Below are 18,883 nucleotides of genomic sequence, written 5' to 3' on the forward strand. Positions count from 1 at the left end.
TAGGGAGTTTGCCTTGCATGCAGCCAGCCATACCAAGCCGAGTTCGATTCCTCCACCCCTCTTGGAGAGTCTGGCAAGCTACCAAGAGTATCTCGCCCGCACGGCAAAGCCTGGCAAGCTCCCTGTGACATATTCAATATGCCAAACACAGTAACAACAAGTCTCAAAAAGAGATGTTACTAGGCCTGCTCAAGCAAATCGATGAACAACGGAAGGACAGTGTTTGTTTTATCATTGAGAAAAATACAGTCTCTAGGAAAGAAAACAGAAAGGACAGAAAACTGAGGGAAGAAAACAGATATAGGAGGATTACATAGAGATATGGGTGTATGTGAGACGAAAAAAGGGAAATACAGAGAGAGTGAGACAGAGACAGAGAGAGTAAATTGAAAAATATTAAAAACCAGCTTAAAAATTAAAAACAAGATACTGTACAGAGCCCAGGAGACAGGACAGCAGGTGGACACATGCTCGACTCTGGTTCCATTCCCGGCATGAAGGCTTCTGAGAACTTCAGGGTATATAACCCTGGAGGCCCCCATGGATCATGGGGTGTCTCTGGTGGTCCTCACAAAACAAGGCTGAGCAGTGCCACATCCTGAAGCCCCAGCAGAGAACTATCACCAAGTTGGCCAAGGATTTCTGAATGTGAGTGGTGATCTCCTCTCCATTTTTGCTCTTAGCAGTATGTCGAAGAGGGAAATTAATATTGTCAGAATGAGTACTTCTTATTATCCCGTTCAATCCCTAGTTAACATCAGGAAGGAAAAGTGTTTTGCTGCACGCACACTTATCAGTCCTGAGAGAATGACCCTGAAGCAAAATGCACTGTCTCTGTGCTCGGAGCCATAGGTGGTAAGGTTTTAGAAACCCCAGAGAAAATCTACTTCACACTCAGTATGCAGATTTAATAAACAACCGTGCTGCATATTGTGGTCAGGATTCTTCTGCAAGAGTCAGAGGGCTGCCAACACAAAGACACATCTGAACCATACCACCAGTGGTGGATAATTTGCTTTCCCCCCTCTCCACGGTCCTTGAATGAATGCTAACAACACAATTCTTTAGGATAAAAGGTAACTGCAGACAGTGACTCAATATAACCCCTTAAATGCTTGAAATAACCATAATCACAGAATAAGCATGGAAGGATAATTCTTTTCACGGGCCTTTCTAGGGTTAGGATCTGTCAGTGAGGTATCACAACCTTGTTGCAAATATTCTTGAAAATGGTACTTCTAGTCTAATGCAACATATTCTCAGAAACTCTCACCAGAGAGGCTGAGGCAGGTGACTCCAGAGATCTGCCCAGCACCGAAGGTATTGAAGAGGCACTTGTAACACTCCTCATCCTCCAGGGTAGTATTCCAGAAGGTAAGGGTTGACTCTTTGAGGTCCAGTTCGGTGATGTTTATCTTATCCTTATAGGCAGGCTGAAGCACAACTCCAAACTTCTTGCTGAATGTGGCCATATTTTCTGGACTTAAACGCTTGATTTTCTGCCACGTCACAATCACAACTTCCTCGGGACCTTGCAGAGAACATCTTAAGGAAGCAGGTGAGTGCAATGGCTTGCTTACATTTTGAGTTACCACTTTCATCATGGAATCAGAGAAGAATATTTGTACGTTAAAATTTTAATACAACCATATTTTTATAATTCAAAGCAACATAAATTCAAGGTGAATACAGGAAGTGGTAAAAAGGCAATACTGAAAGTAACGAGGTTAAGTAAAAAAAAAACTGAATTCAGTAAATTACCCCGATACACACACACACACACACACACACACACACACACACACACACACACAAGGGCAGCAGAAGTGCTGGCTCCTATCAAGAAAAACTTGTGAATATCAAAATGTGAGACATAGAGATACACAGGTCAAAGCTCCAGGAGGTTGATGGTACCAGGGAATTTTTGACAACCAAGTGATAATCCATACATTCAACATTTTAACCAAATGCAGTGCAATATATAAGGCATGGCGATAATGTTTTTCTTCCCTAATGCCAGTCACTCATATTGTTCAAATATATAAACCAATGGGAAATCTCAATATAATAACAAAAAATCAAACATTTGAGAAATTTAAACAATGAAAGAGATATAAAAAGCTTCACACGCTTATACCAAATGAACAAAAGTCCTAAATCAATAATATTTTCTATTTCCCATCTTTTGATTTTTCCCCACTTAATCAACAATATTCAACTTGAATAAATGTGACATATGTGTAAAAAGGAAGTAGAAATTCAATAACAAAATTAGATAAGTGCAAAATGAGAAATTAAAAATCGCAATAGATTAGCTTCTTTGGATATCACTGAAAAATAAACTACTAAGTAGAAGTCCCGATCACAGAACTCTTCCAGTGTCCAGAACAAAAATATAAAAACTTGGAATGAATTAAAGAACATAAAAAGAACTGGAAGTTTTGTTTGTTTTTGTTTATATTGGGGTCATAGCTGGTGGTGCTCAGGGCTTACTCCTGACTCTGTTGCTCAGGGACTACTCATAGTGGTTCTCAAGGACCTTATGCTGCCCTGAGAATAGAACCAGGAAGGCTGTATGCAGAGCAAGACCCTTCCCATCTGTCCTCTCTCTCTGAGCCCCACAATAAGTGATTCCTGAGCTCAGAACCAGGGTAAGCCCCAAACAAAACAACAACAAAAAGCTAAAGGAACCTCAAGAAAATGCAAAGCTTAACAACTATAATAGAAGAGTTTTCTATAGTAAAAAAAATGTATAAAGCAAAACAATCTAAATGTATATCAATGTTTATAAGCTTTTACTGATATTGAATATAACCTGATATGTACCTATAAGTTTCATAAATGTCATCCAAAAGAGAATACAAATCTTTTCAAACAATGTGTTGAACATCCCTAAAACTTGAACTTGCAATGAAGCACACTAAGGGCTGCCATTCCACACCTGTAACACTGTTCACAGCGCAACTAAAAGAAACACACATACTTTAACTCTCCAGTTAATCCAGAAATCGCAGAGAAAATTATAAGTGACGATAAATGTCAATTTGAAGTATATTAAAGTATAAAATCCGAACAAAATGCTTCTCTGAAGGAATATTTAACTGTAACTTCATTAACAAGCAAGAGAGATCGAAAGACAAATATATACATCCAAACATTAGATATCTCTGCCGATCCAAATAGAAGTGAATTGAAAACACAAAGCACAATTTAATAAAATGGTATACAAAATGTCATAGTTGAAAACACCTAATTCTGGGGCTGGAGCAATAGCACAGTGGCTAGGGCATTTGCCTTGCATGTGGCCGACCCGGGTTCGATTCCCAGCATTCCATATGGTTCCTGAGCACTGCCAGTAGTGATTCCTGAGTGCAGAACCAGGAGTAACCCCTGTGCAACGCCAGGTATGACCCAAAAAGCAAAACAACAACAACAACAAAACACCTAATTCTGCCTTTTGAAGTGATAGGATGTTGACTAGTGGATTAGAAGAGGGCAGAAACACAGCACAAAAAGAAAAACAACTTTCAATACTCAAGACCACAAAGGATGGAGAGATCTGTGTTAACGATGAATGCAAAACAAAACCCCTGAGCACCTGATTGGTTCCGTTCTAATGAGATAGTACAGACTCTTCACATTTAACTGATGTGAAATGATCTGGGGATAACAGCTGCTGTTAGGATTGAGGTTTTGTGAAAGCCTTTGCTGAGATTTTGTAGAGCAGACACATGAAGAAATTATTGGTTTTAGAATGACAGTAAGGATGAAGACTAGAAAAGGGATCAACACCAGTTTTTGGGGATTTTTTTTTTTTTTTTTGCTTTTTGGGTCACACAGGGTTTACTCCTGGCTCTGCGCTCAGGAATTACCCCTGGCGGTGCTCAGGGGACCATATGGGATGCTGGGAATTGAACACAGGTCGGCCTCGTGCAAGGCAAACGCCCTACCCACTGTGCTATTGCTCCAGCCCCTCAACACCAGTTTTAACTTTGTGAGTTATATCTCACTTAAACTGTGGAGAAAATAACTGAATGGAAAGAAATGACTGGAAGAACTGACTCCATGGAAAGTTTAGCTGCTTATGGCATTCCATTTAGATCCCTCTCAGTGAGTAAATCCTGTTGCCGGGAGTGGGGGAGGCAGGCAGTAGCCCTTCCTGCAGCAGTATGACCCACCCAGGAAAGACAAATGGAGAACAATGCAAGGTGAGATTAGGTCAACAGCAAAATGAGGGATGGCTTCTGTGGACACAGCAGTCTGACATAGTAGGAAATCCAGGAGGTGAGGAAGCGGTGCACATACATGTTTTATGCAATAGATGTGAACCTGCACAACAGCTCTATTGAACTATTTCTTCTGTAGAAGAAAGGCACGTCCAATTTTAAAAATTTGGATAAAGATATCCAATTTTAAAGATTTCCAAAGCATTCCAAATTTCCAGACAGTTGTATTTACTTGTTTGTCTCAAGCAACTGCACGAAATTACTATCTTTAAAAACTTTTCAGCTGAGGGCCAGAGAGATAGCACAAACACATGGTTTACTTGTGGAGGTCCTGAGTTTTACCAACACCACCTGGTCCCCAGAGCACTGCTGGTTGTGCCTTGATAGCACCCCCTCCACCAATGCCACTGAACCCTATGCGGTACCGCATCACTTGGGCTGGAGTGGCCTCCAGGTAACAGAGCAATTCTTACGAAGCTATTGCTTAAAAGAACAAAAGCAAAAATAAAACAACAATTAAATTTTAAGGGAGAAAAAGTGTATTTTGAATTTAGATTATTTTTCACATTTTATCTGCAGAATGGCATTTTTTATTACTATTCTGTGTGTGTGTGTGTGTGTGTGTGTGTGTGTGTGTGTGTACACAGCTTTATAAGAATGCAATGGGCCAGAGAGATAGTACCAGGGTTAAAGTGCTTGTCTTGCACATAGTCAGCCCTGGTTTATCCCAGCACCACATCTGGTTCCCCAAGCACTTCCAGGAATGATCCCTAAGCTCAGAGCCAAGAGTGTATCTTGAGAACAGTGGGGTGTGCTCCCAAAACTTAAAAAAAAAAAGAGAAAAACAGTGGGGGGAATGAAGTGCAACGCTTTTAAGGAATGTTACCAATACCACACCCACCACTAAGGTGCCACATTCTACAGGGAAAAGCAAGTTTGGTAAGCAGATAAAACAACTCCCACTCTCCATGCAAATCACATTCCATATTTCAATAATTCGTGCAAATGAGCCACCACAGCACAAACAATAGCGGCCATTGCCTCCATACCAGAAACTGTGTTTGCTGGCTGCTAGCAGGGAAATTAGTTTCTTTACCTTTTGCCCTACATAGCATCACTGCTGGCCAGATCCAAATCAGTCTGCAGATAGATCTCAATACCTGGAGACAGAAAGTACAGAAATGGGCGTTTGGATATAGATAAGTCAAGGAAGCGTCGATCTAACTGTCTTTGCAGGGAATGTTGTAGTTAACCACAGAGAACTTTGGTTTTGTGCAAGTGGAACCAGGGACTATAAACGGGAATAATAACAGTTTGCTCAGGAAACGAGAAGGGAGAAGCAGAGCTCTGCCTCCTCCATTACAGTAATCCAGAGCAAGTTAAGGCCTTGCTCCAACAACCATCATTTTCAGTAGAGCAACGTCTCACAGACACAGGATCATGGAGAAAACAAATTGTCATAAGACCACAGAGACGATAAAAGTTAGAAATCTTTCCCTTCTAACATAAACTCTATTTAACAATGTATGTAGGGAGGGAGGCAATTTTCAGAAATGCAAGATCGACTGGAAGTCTGTGAGGCAGATGTCCCAGCAAATTCTACAGATCTGATATAAACTGTTTTAAACACTAGGGATGGGCTTCTTTCACCTTCTTTTTATTTTCAAATGCCTGAGAGACATGTTTGAACTTTTCAAACATGTGTGGTTGTGCACATCACTTTTGCATTTTGTTATAAAACGAGGATGGAATTTAAACAGATGACTTCTATCTGCAATAGACCCTGCTCACGTTCACTTGGTCTACAGGGTGGCGTGTTCACTCCGTGAGTTACAGACACGAGACAAGAAATGTAGCTTCCCTCTCATTTTTGTTTTGTGCGGTGAAAGACATTTACAAGATATCTGTTCTACGTTTCTCATGTTTTCCCAATTCTCTGCTCCCTGACTCTCTGAGGGGCACAGTTACATTCTAAGTCTTTCCACCTATACTCCACACACTGACCTCTGTTGTATACTGTTTCCTTGCTTTGATGGGTGAGCTTGCGACTTTCCATATCCTCCCCACATCAGAAAAGCAAGGTTTTCTCACTTATTTTCACTCTTGAATTTTAACACCTACATGTATAAGTTCTTGTTACTGAATTCTTTTTCTTTTTACATGCAAGATTTTTCATGTAAGATTTTTCTCCTGAAATGCCCTGGACATGTGGGGGCAAGCATAAGCCCCCTTCTCCAGAGTACTGATGTCTACGCTCAGACATTACTCAGTCCCTCTCTTTTCTCCAGACCTCACAAATACACATTTCTCCCTCAGTAGAAAAAGCTGCTTCTTTTTTTTTTAAACTTTATTTTTTATTTATCTTTTTTGCTTTTTGGGTCACACCCGGCAATGCACAGGGGTTACTCCTGGCTCTGCACTCAGGAATTACTCAGGGACCCTGTGGGATGCTGGGAATCAAACCCGGGTCGGCCGTGCTCAAGGCAAACGCCCTCCCCGCTGTGCTATCTCTCCAACCCCCGAAAGCTGCTTCTTTTACCTTCTTGTATTCTTCCCATCAACTCTTTTTGGAAACAAGTCAAGTCTTAGAGCCTTTTAGATTTTAAATCGAAGCAATTAGTCTCTTGCTATTTCAAGCAATGACTTCAGAAATAGGCTTTCTTGGCACACTTATTCTACTCTATTTTTAAAAACCATCATCCTCTTGTCACATGTTATAATGTGCACTCTCTCGAAGACTGTAATGAAGAACGTAGAACAGATCCACTCTGACAGTGAAAAATCCCTTTGAAGGCAACAGAGAAAGCAGACAAACACCAAAGTTCAACATGGGTAAACTGGGAGCCAGAAATACATGAGAAACAAAACCATAGTGATAAAAGCCAAGTGAACTAGAAGGAATGTCTTGATATTAAATATATGTACCTATCTATTTGGCCAACTTGGTTTTGGGATAGCACAAGTAACAGATATATGAGTTCCTACAGATCTCTTTAACACTTGGAGATGCAGAAAATAGAATTTCAAATTATTTATTAAATAAGATAGTTTATGTAACACTCCTAGAATGGAAACTGATAAATAAATGGTTTTGTTATCTCATTAAGTCACTATGAGAATCAAGTATTTAAAGCACTCAATGCAGTGCCTAATAATATGCTAAATGTCAATAACTATTAGGTAGTTTAAAAATTCATTCATGAAACCTTCCATGAGAAGCACAAAAATAGAAATAGAGACGCCCACGTCTCACTGGACAGTTTCCCACTCAGCCTCTATATTGTCCCTATACATATATTTCCCCTCCAAGTTTTCTTCATTTAATTCTGATCCCAGGACATGCAGTCACGTAAGCTTGGAGAGAGAAATTAACAGCAGGTAGGGCATTTGCCTTGCATGCGGCTCACCGGGCTGACCTATGTTTGATTCCTCTACCCCTCCCAAAGTGCCTGGCAAGCTACGGAGAGTATCTTGCCCGCATGGCAAAGCTTGGTAAGCTACCTGTGACATATTTGATATGCCAAACACAGTAACAACAAGTCTCACAATAGGGACGTTACTGGTTCCACTCCAGCAAACTGTTGAACAACGAGAGGACAGTGACCCATCACTGCTTTTCCTTCAATCTTTTTGTCATCTTCCTCTGAAAGATCCCCATGAGAATTCAAAGCATCTAGCATGTAGGTTGATGGCAGCTCTCAGACCATTCTCCTTTGTTATGAGAAAATGAAATAACAGCTGTGTGGTCTTGCATATAACACCAGAATGGGGGGGAAAAAAACACCTTGAGGTAGAACTTGAAGTTTTCTTCTTCTTTTCAAATTAATTATCTTTAAAAAAAACCTACCGACGGAAATAAAAGCCCCCTTTTTCATTTGAGCATGTCAAGTAGGAGCCTGAAGGGGAGCGTCACACTCCCATCCAGCAGGGAGCCCAGAAAGCTGGGGTCCCTCTACCAGCTTGCAACGAAAGCACCACAGTTCCCCCTCCCAGCCCAGTGCCTTCCTACCCCGAAGAAAACAGAAACCTCAAACCCACCCCCCCAAAAAAAAGAAAGAAAAAAAATGAAGAAAACAGTCTCCCAGAGCCGCACCAGGAGATCCCTTTTGCTTTGGTTGTTGGACTCCCAACAACCGCCTCTTTTATAAAGACAAAAAAAAAAAAAAAAAACCCAAATATCTCTTTGCTCAGCGTCCCAGACCAAAGCACCGCAGCGACACCGACGGACTTCAGACCAGACACCCGGGGAGATAGACAGACAGACGGACGGACAGACGGACAGACGCGAGGAGTCGCGCCCCTTGGGGACCCCAGAGCAAGACCCTCCTCCCTGCTGCCCTTGTCCTGGGCGGCCCCGCTCACCAGCTGCTCCATCGCGCCAGCAGATCGCGGAGTCTCCGGCGCCACCGAGCCTGGTCCCCAGGCAGGACTTGGGAGCAGCGTCCAACCAACGCACTAACGGCCCCAACAAAGGGCAACGCTCTGCCGCCCCCTGTCGAAGCTTGGCCCTGCCCGCACGCCCCCTCCCCCCGCCCCCCACTTCTCATCCCTGCCCCTACAAGCTGCAAGGATTTCCCCGTCAAAATCGCCTTTCCTCTGTTATTCTTAAAAATAATTTGCATTTCCCCAAAGCATCGGTTTCGGGATGGGGTATACCAGAGGGGGCTGTGAGAGTAGGAAAATCACCTTTTTTGTTGTTTTGTTTTGTTTTTTGTAAGTAAAGAAAGAGGGGAAAATGGAGAAGTCCAAGAGGAAGACTTCTCCCGCCAGAGCTTTCTGAGCCGTGAGGTGGCTTAGGAGAAATAGTTTCTAGAAATGCGAATTGTTTCCCCCAAATGTTGCCAGTGAAAATGAAAACAGATGTTCTGAAGCTGAAACGAACCAGCTGATACCCGGTTTTTGTTGTTTATCTTTTTTTTTTTAAGCCACATGTATTTTCAATTGGACTCAAATGCATTATTCAAAATATTATTGTCTTTGCAATCATTCCACTTGTTTAATGATAAAAGATTATTATTTTAGCAAATTCCAGCATTCTTGGCTCTGAGAGGGAGGCTGAGTTGGAGGAAATCCTTAAAATTCACCTCCTGAGTCCCTATTTGCCGCCTCCACCCTCTGACTAGGTCCTGGGTCTATACAAGGAATCTTATTATTTCTTTTCCACTTTATTTGTGCTCTGATGTCTAAGAAATCTTGGTGCTTGTATTTCTCCCACACCAGGACGTGACTTCAGGAGTTGGGAGAGTCCATGCCACTGACATCGCCCTATTCTGAAGAGATTATAAGACAAAAGTGAAATACTACAGACAATTTTGTAGGTTTCATCCCCAACATTTTACCTACAATGTTGTAGGGTTTACCACACTTATTCTCAAGGTTCTTGAATGAAGCATATGGCCCTTATGTAGGGTTTGCCACACTTATTCTCAAGGTTCTTGTATGAAGCATATGGCCCAACTATGAGACAGGGATAACCTCAAATTTTATGCCAACATTAATTATAGACATGAAAGTATAGGAAATATGTCACAGATGTGAGTGGAAAGTCAGTCAAAGGAACTTATGAATAATATTACACACAATGCCACCACAGGACAAGTTTTAAATTAATTCACCTTACCTACGTGTCATGCTCCCCAAAACCTCAGTGAATTCCTGAAATATTCTGTTATTTTTCAATACTTCTATACCGTTCTCACAATTATGTCAATGGTGGGGGAAATGAGTATGCTTTCACACAGCGGGTAGGGCTTTTGCTTTGCATGCAGCTGACCCCGGAGACCTGGGTTTGATTCCTTCACTCCTCTGGGAGAACCCAGAAAGCTACTGAGAGTATCTCGGCCGCAGGGCAAAGCCTCACAAGCTACCCGTGATGTATTAGATATGCCAAACACAGTAACAACAAGTCTCACAATGGAGGTGTTATTGGGCCCGCTTGAGCAAATCGATAAACAACGGGAGGACGGTGACAGTGACTTACATAACATTTAAAAAGATTAATTTATAAAGTAAATTAGACACAGTAAAGGACCAGTAGTGCTAATTAATAATAAAAAAACAGACATCAAATATAAAAGTTAAAGGAATAGAGTCTCTCTGACTCAAAATATTTTATTATTATGCAAAGTTCTCCCACAGCCCCTCTCAGAGAGCCCGGCAAGCTACTGAGAGTATCCCGCCCTCATGGCAAAGCCTGACAAGCTTCCTGTGATGTATTCGATATGCCAAAAACAGTGGCAACAAGTCTCACAATGGAGACATTACTGGTGCCCGCTCGAGCAAATCGATGAACCATAGGAGGACAGTTTTGTAGCAGTGCTATTTATATCAAATTTCAGATCTCATTTGAGTCAGGGAGTAAAAATGACAATAAAATCCAGAGAAAAGGGTACTACAGCAGTTTAGTATTGGGGCCCTTCTGTAGGTTCACTGAACAGCTCTGTAACTTTAGGAGAGTTTTATTTTTAAATAACTGCAAGCTTCAGAAAGAATAATGGAATAACTATACAGATGTAACACCAATTTAGCTACTTATTATATTGTTTAGAGAATAATGTCAAGAAAAAAGTTTTTGCATGGTCAATACAATCATAACTACCTTTGAGACACAGGACCAAGGATGTGCTTCAGTGATAGGATGTATGCATGTTATGAGGCTCTGGGTTCGATACCTGGCACCAGAAATAAACAGATAAAAGATAATGATAACAATAGTAATCAGTGAGAGTGGAACAAAGCAAGAATTACCTAATTCAAATCAAATATGACAACTCAATGCTGGGTGCAAGAGAGCAGTGAATTTACTTTAACATTGAAAAAAATTGTTTTGACTTCCACAATGATTCTTTTATGAAGTTTGCTTAACCGGGGAATTTTTCTAAACTAATAAATTTTCCTTCCGTTTCAGTTTAGTTTCAAATCATGAAATGGTGTTGAATTGTGCCAATTGATTTCTCTACATACATTGAGATAATGATCTGATTTTTAGTTTTTTCCAAATTTTATTGAACTAACGCACTGTGAGAAACAAAGTTATTCAGAATTGGGTTATATACATATAATGCCCCTTTACCAATCCCACCATCAGTGTCAACTTACCTCCACCAGTGTTCCTAGGTTCACTCTTATATGCTCCTCTCTGCCCAAGCTTCAGTCTGCCATCTTGACAGGCACTTTTTAAGTTTGGTTATTAATGTGAGGTCTCATGGTTATAGTGGTTTGGATATTTAATTCTATCAATCCTTAACACCGTTGATGTATTTTGCCCCTTGTCCCTATTGTTTCTCATCTGTCCCTTCTCCCCTCCACCCTCCAGTCATTGTTTTTCCTTCTCCTCCCTGTACTTGGGGACCCAGGTGATTTTATCATTACTTGGAGCTGTGTAGTATCCCTTTGGGTGCTATTTACTGTATCTTCATTATTCATTGATCTGTTGTTGGAAATCTAGGTTGATCTCAAATCTTAGCTAATCTACTGAGTGCTGCAATGAATAATGGTGTGCACGTCCTTTGGAATAAATTTTTCTGTCCTGGGTGTATATATCCCAAATATTATATATATATATAATATATACATAGAGAGAGAGAATATCTAGGTCATAGGGTAGTTCAATTTTAAATTTACTAAGAACCCTTCATAACGTTTCCTTTGGTGTTGAACCAGACAACATTCCCACCAACAGTGAATAAGTGTTCCTTTTCCATCATATCCCTGCCAACACAAATTGTACCCATCATTTTTCATATATGCCATTCTCACAGATGCAAGATGGTATCTCATTGTTGTCTGAATTTGGATCTCCCTAATCGTAAGTTATGGTGAGCATTTTTCATGTGCCCATTGACCATCTTTTGGTCTCCCTCAGAGAAGTCTCTATTCATTTCCTCTCCCCACTTTTCAGCGGGATTTTTGGAGTTTTTGTTGCTCAAATTTGTGACTACTTTATATATCCCGTACATCAACTCTTTATCTAAAATGAAAGATAAAAATCCTATGATCATATCAATTGATGCAGAGAAAACATGTGACAGGATTCAACGTCCATTTATGATAACAATCCTGACAAAACAGGAGTGGAAGAAACCTTCCTCAAAATAGTAAAGGCTATCTATAATAAGCCCAAAGCAAACATTATTCCTTATGGTGAAAACCTGAAAGCATTCCTGCTGAAATCAGGTATAAGACAGGACTCCTCACTTATATGACATTGTATTAGAAGTCCTAACAACAGCAATCAAGAAAGAATAGGAAATCAAAGAGGCCAAAACTGGAAAAAAAATGTCAAATTATCTCTATTTGCAGATGACATGGTGTTATACATAGAGACTCAAAGGAGTCCACAAATAACTTCTAGAAACAATTTTAAAAAATGTAGCAAACTGGCCAGTTACAAAGTCAATGCACAAAAATCAGGCACATTTTTATATACAAAGGATCAGAGGAGAAAGACATCAAAGAATCTATCCCATTTAAAATAGCGTCTAAGAAGATCGAGTACCTAAGAATAAACTTAATAAAAGAGGTGGGAGATCTATATATACTATATATACCATGAAAACTTCAGAACATTTAAGAAATAAATGGAAAGCTTTAGAAAATAGAAAAAATTTTCCATGCCCTTGTATTGAAAGAATCAACATAGTCAAAGTGACCATCTTACCTAAATATATAGATTCAATGCAATCACTACTAAAATTCACACAACATTTTCAAGAATTTAGAACAGTCCATTAAACAGTTTGTATGGAATCATGAAAGACCTGGAATAGCCAAAACCATACTAAAATATAAGAAACTGGGAGGTATCTCATTATCTAACTTAAAACTATACTGCAAAGCCATGGTGATCAAAACAGTATTAGAATAAGGGCTGACTCTGACCAATGTGTCACAACAGAATATTCAAGGACAAACCCTCACATATATGGCCGGCTAATATTTGACAAAGGAGTTGAGAGAATGAGATGGAATAGAGACAGCCTCTTCAACAAATGGTGCTAGCAAATCCACATGTATAAATATTAAAACTGCATTTGTATGTCATATGTTACACAAAAGTCAACTCAAACACCTTGAGATTAGACCATAATCTATAAAATACATTGAGGAAAATGTAGTCAGATTCCTCCAAGATCTGAGCCTTACTGGTGTCTTCAGTGATACAAGGATATTGGCAAAAGTAACAGAATCAAAAGTAAACAAACAGTACTACTTAATTAAAGAGTTTCTGAATGGCAAAAGAAACACCGGCTAAAACAAAGAGACACAATTGAATGGAAGAAAATATTTTCAGACAATACATCTTTAGTCTGTTAATATTATGTATCACCTGAATTTTCAGATGTTGAACATCAGAAAATTCTTGCATCACAGGTATGTTACCTCTTTGCTATGGTATATCTTGTGATGTGCCATTGGATTCATAGTATTTTCTTAGGCTTTCATAGTATTTTCTTAGGCTTTTTTTGTTCATTTATAAATGATATTTACTTTTAACTTTATTTTTTAAGTTAATTAATTTTCCATTTTATTTCAGATAGTACTTTAAATTCTCTCATTTTATGCAGACAACATTCCAAAACCACATTCTCCATGTTTGGTTCCTGCATCATCATCTCAATAAACCTCCTTCTTTACCTACCATCCCTGAACTGTAGTCAGTTGAGTTCGGTAGACCGGTTCCCATGTTTTGTTACCTTTAGCCAGTTTCTTTTCCCTTACTATGTTATATATTCCACATATGAGCAAGAACACTAGTTTTCATTTCTTGTGTTTTCTTTGGCTATGATAATTATGAAGGCAATTAATTATTCATACAATGTTGATCTCCTGCCTCCCACACCTGGCGGTCCTCGCCGAGGCCCCTTGGAGGTGAGCGGGTTGAGTTTCCCTCCCCACCCCGACCAAGGCTCCAGCAGCCGAAGACCTCCAGAACCAGCCACCACCATGCTGAGACCACTTTCCCCACACATGAAGGTACCGGCAGAGGAACAAAGGCATGCGGGTCCCGGGGCTGAGATCTCCAAGCCTGCTCGGATCGGGGCTGAGCATCCTCCACCCAGATCCTCCAAATTCCAGTAGGCAGGGGCACACCCACCAACTGGTCCCCTGGTGCGACACCTTATTATCTCATTCTTACTTTGGACAAAATGGCAGGCTACCGAATGTAACCTGCCCACATGGCAGAGTCTGGCAAACTCCCCGTGGTATACCCAATATGCCAAATACCAGTAACAATGATGGGTCTCATTCTCCTAACCCTGAAGAGCTTTTAATATGGCAGTTTTTAAAAAATCTCAGGGCTAGGACGAAGGAGACGTTACTGGGGCCTGCTCGAGGCAATCGGCGAACAACAGGATGGTTGTGATTGTGATCTCATTAAGAGTTTGGAATAATCCCCTTTCAAGTTTTGAAAGAGTTGAAGAAGGCTTGACATTATTGCTGTTAAATCGTTGGTAGAATTCACTACCAATGTCATTTAGTACTGGTATTTCCTTTTTCTTTGTAGATAAATTAATTTTTGTTTTGTAAGAAGCAAAAATATATACAACTCCAAACTGGATAACCTAGAAAAACTGGAAAAACATTCTTTTTAAAAAAAATTTTTATTGAATCACCGTGAGAAAATTACAAGTTTTCATATTTCTGTTACAATCGCACAATGATCAAACACTCATCCCTCCACCAGTGCACATTCCCCACCAGCAATCTCCCCAGTATACCCCTCCAACCTCCCCTCACTTCCATGGCAGACAATATTCCCCATACTCTCTCTACTTTTGTGCATTATGGTTTGCAATACAGACACTGAGAGGTCTTCATGTTTGGTCCTTTATCTACTTTCGGCACAAATCTCCCATCCACGTATATTTAATCACACTTGTGGATACTCAACTTAAATAATAATCTCAAAGAGGTAATGGTAACTCCATTCTATTTGCGCTGTACACAGTAGGCAAGATATGAAAACAATCAAAATGATCCCCTAGAGATGATGAGTGGATAAAAAATAGTGTATGATGTATACATGTAGTGGAATATTACTTGAAGAAGGAAAATTCATTTTTTTCTGAGGTAACATGGTTCAGAGTAGTGTCAATATTTATGATTTGGGCACACAATGTTACCATGCCACACTCACCACCAAAGTGCCAATATGCCTCACCATGGTCCCGTCTCATCTGCTCCTCCCTTCCCAGTCTCCCCTTACAAAACAAAAATGAAAAAATCTTTCATATGTTGGTGAGCAACTGGTGATGTTTCCAAATCCTGGGTATCGTAAATAGAACTGCAATAAATATAGGTCTGCAAATATCTTTTTAAATTAGTTTTTGTGGGACATTTTTCCTTTTTTTAAAAAAAACTGAATCACCATGAATTGCAAAGGTACAGAGTTACTCGGGATTAAGTTTGAGGTGTAGAGTATTCCAACAGCTATCCCCTCATCAGCTTCCACCTCCATCAACCAATATACCCAGTTTATGACAGGCCCATTTTACCCCCACCTCCCTCTGTGTTCCGTTCCTTGACCTAGCCCTGCTTCTCCCACATATTCTGTCCTCCAAACCCTGCCCCACCAGTGCCAAGCTTCCTGTTGAAGACTAGTTCTCAAGCTCTTTGGTACTATTGCCTTTAGGCATTTGTTATTACCCTACTTTTTTTTAATATATGAGAGAGATCATTCAGTGTCTGTCCTGCTCCCTCTGACTTACTTCACTCAGCATGATGCTGTCCAGAACCATCCAGGAATCAGCAAATTTCGTGACTTCATCTTTAAGGCTGAATAGTATCCCATCATGTATATGTGCTAACTGTGGTTATCATGGGACGTCTCAGCTCTAGTCTAGTCTAGCACCTTCTCAGACATAGCTAGGCAAGGTTAAGGATGTGTCAGTAAATTGAAAACAGTCCCAATTCTCCCTCTAGTGGCAGATTGTAAGAGATGGCAATGATAAAAAACTGGAAGACCCAAACTGAGAGATTCAGCAAAATATCATTTCAACATAAATATTCAACATAAATATTTTTCAAATATTTCAGTATCACAACTACAGAATATGCATATTGTTTATATACTATAACCGTGAGATTTGTTTTTCTATTCAATATTTAAGATTATTTCTAACTTTGGGTGATTCACCGCATGGCAAATGATATTATGCAAAATTTCACATATGAATGCTTTTCTCTGAGCTTATTACTAATAACAAATGTTTATTATTATGCCTCAATTATTTTTAGCAGAACACAATTCAGTCTTATAGGGAGAATTGGAGTGTCACAACGATTTCACGAATCACGAATCACAACCATCCTGTTATTCGTCAATTGCCTCGAGCAGTCTCCTTCATCCTAGCCCTGAGATTTTTAAGAAAGTGCTATATGCAAGGCTCTTTAGGAGAATGAGACCCATTATTGTTACTGGTATTTGGCATACTGGGTACGCCACGGGGAGTTTGCCAGACTCTGCTGTGTGGGCAGGTTATATTCGGTAGCCTGCCAGTTTGTCCAAAGTAGGAATGAGATAATGAGATGTCATAATAAGATGTCGCGTGGCCGCAAATGTGGCCGCGCGGTTCCGGGAGCTGGTTTTTATAGTCTCTGAGTCTTGGCCGCTGATGGGATTACTCGATGCCAGGGGGCCAGTTGTTGGGTGTGACCCCCGCCTACTGGAATTCGGAGAATCTGGGTGGTGAATGCTCAGCCCCGATCCAAGTAGGCTTGGAGATATTAGCTCCGGGACCCGCTTGCCTTTGTTCCTCTGCCGGAACCTTCATGTGTGCGGAGAGCGGTCTCAGCATGGTGGTGGCTGGTCCTGGAGGTCTGGAGCTTTGGTCAGGCCCATCTCGATGCCAGGGTAGCACATAGATTACCGCTGGTCCTGGTTCCATCCAGTCCCTCGTCAGGACCCTGCTTTGGAGGATGTTAGGAAGTAAGGGCAGCTGAGGCTTAGGTGAGAGAACAGATGCCCAGGAGGAAAATATCACTGAGAGCCAAAAAAAAACTCCCATGTTACAAAAGCATAGCATTAACTGTCTTCTTGTGTCCATACAAAAAAGACACTGCTCTGAATAAACTATGCAAAGGACTTAAGAAGAGAAAAACAGTATTTACTGTTGGGTATAGAGAGGGAGATGACAGACTCCATAATGGACTCCATTCCTGAAGCCCCTGCTCCATGCTCCCTTTTTGCATTCCCCAGTCCCACATGTTGTTGTTCTAAATAGTTTGTAACTCTCAACAGTCTGGTTCTCTCAGGATTGAACTTCTTCCCCCCACCCCGCCCTACCCCCACCCCTGCCATGGCCGTCTGCAAAAGAGGAACCTCTGGGCTGATAACCCAGTCTTGGCTCTCAGAATATTTGACCTTGACCAATAAGGCTCTGCTGTCTACTATCTAGAGAAACCACCGAGATGGCGAGACAGCGCAGGGGAGGGGAAACTACCTCCAGAGTAGCCTAGGAAACAGGATAAGGCGAACTCTCTGCAGTCGTTCATTATGCTGTTTGAAATTATGCTGAAGCTTGCGTTTTACTTACGTTTTTCTCTGAACTTGTAAGCGTGGGCTATGATGTAAGCGTTAACTATCAAACTTGCAGCTCCTCCCTGGCTCAGGGTCGTGCTTTGCCCTGCGTGCCTGAGAGCTTGACTCCAGCTAGCTGGCTTGAATAAACTCCGCTTGTGTTTTGCATGACTGGCTGGACTCTTCGTGTGGTCCGGAGAGGGGAAATTATCAACCTCGGAAATTATCAACCTAACATTACAAGTCAACAGAGCACAAAGAAAGAAGGTACAAATAAACACAGAGGAATGGGAGCACCGTGATGGGAGCAACCCAATAAACCTAAACTACCTGAAGCTTTGCAGGAAGGACAAAACAATGTTATACCCTACAGTACTATTTGTTTATTTGTACTTCTGCTGTATTTGCCAATGTACTCAAATCATTGAAGATACCTCTGATGTCACTATCACAGAGTTTTACCTATATACTATGGGGAAAAAAATAGAGAGTATTTTATAGATTCTGTCTAATATGAATGTCTTTAATAAATTTCTGTTAACTTTTGTCTAGAGTGTGAGACAGGGGTTCAATTTTGGCTTGTGGGCTTTGTTTTGTTTTCTGTGTGGCTCTCAGTGTCCCCAGCATCATTTCTTGAAGAGGCATCCTTCCTGAACTTAGTGCACTTAGCTTCTTTGTCATTACTACTCTATCACTCAGAGGGTTTTCCTACAAGCTTTCAAATCTATTCCATTGGTCTAAAGTCTGCTTTTCTTCTACACTGCTTTCTAAATCTAGTTGTATAGAATAGCATGCAAGGCAAGACAGTGAACACAGTATCTCATTCTTGGGATTTGTTGCTATTTGCGAAGTTTCATGATTCCATATAAGTGTTGGCAGCTTTTTTGGGGTCCCTGGAAGATGTCAGTGCAATTTTGGTACAGATTGCATTGAATTTTCACAATGCATTGGAGAAAACATACATTTTGGCAATGTTAATACTTCCAATCCATTGAACATAGGATATTTTTCATTTACTTTCTATTTCTTCCCATAGTAATTTATAGTTTTTTTTTCTCTTTTGGAATTTGGATCACACCCAGTAATGCTCAGGGTTTCTGGCTCTGTGCTCAGGGAGCACTCCTCATGGCACTCA

The 18,883-nt window shown here is 40.6% G+C and overlaps 1 protein-coding gene across 8 annotated transcripts in view; it reads right to left on the reverse strand.

Annotated features, from left to right (window-relative positions):
* Window positions 1-18,883, reverse strand: part of CD200 (CD200 molecule) — a 220,773-nt gene that overhangs the window by 46,792 nt on the left and 155,098 nt on the right. For 4 of the 8 annotated variants that reach the window (XM_056109287.1, XM_056109289.1, XM_056109292.1 and 1 more), the window contains exons 2-3: window positions 5,323-5,386; window positions 1,274-1,594 (exon numbers count right to left, since the gene is read on the reverse strand). In XM_056109287.1, the coding sequence (XP_055965262.1) occupies window positions 1,274-1,594; window positions 5,323-5,386 (385 nt within the window). Of the gene's footprint in view, window positions 1-1,273; window positions 1,595-5,322; window positions 5,387-8,588; window positions 8,633-18,883 lie in introns of those variants that run through there. The other 4 variants (XM_056109288.1, XM_056109294.1, XM_056109293.1 and 1 more) reach the window with 4 other exon arrangements.

The sequence above is a fragment of the Sorex fumeus genome, unplaced genomic scaffold (assembly GCF_029834395.1).
Source record: "Sorex fumeus unplaced genomic scaffold, SorFum_2.1 ptg000265l, whole genome shotgun sequence".
NCBI classification, from domain to species: Eukaryota; Metazoa; Chordata; class Mammalia; order Eulipotyphla; family Soricidae; genus Sorex; species Sorex fumeus.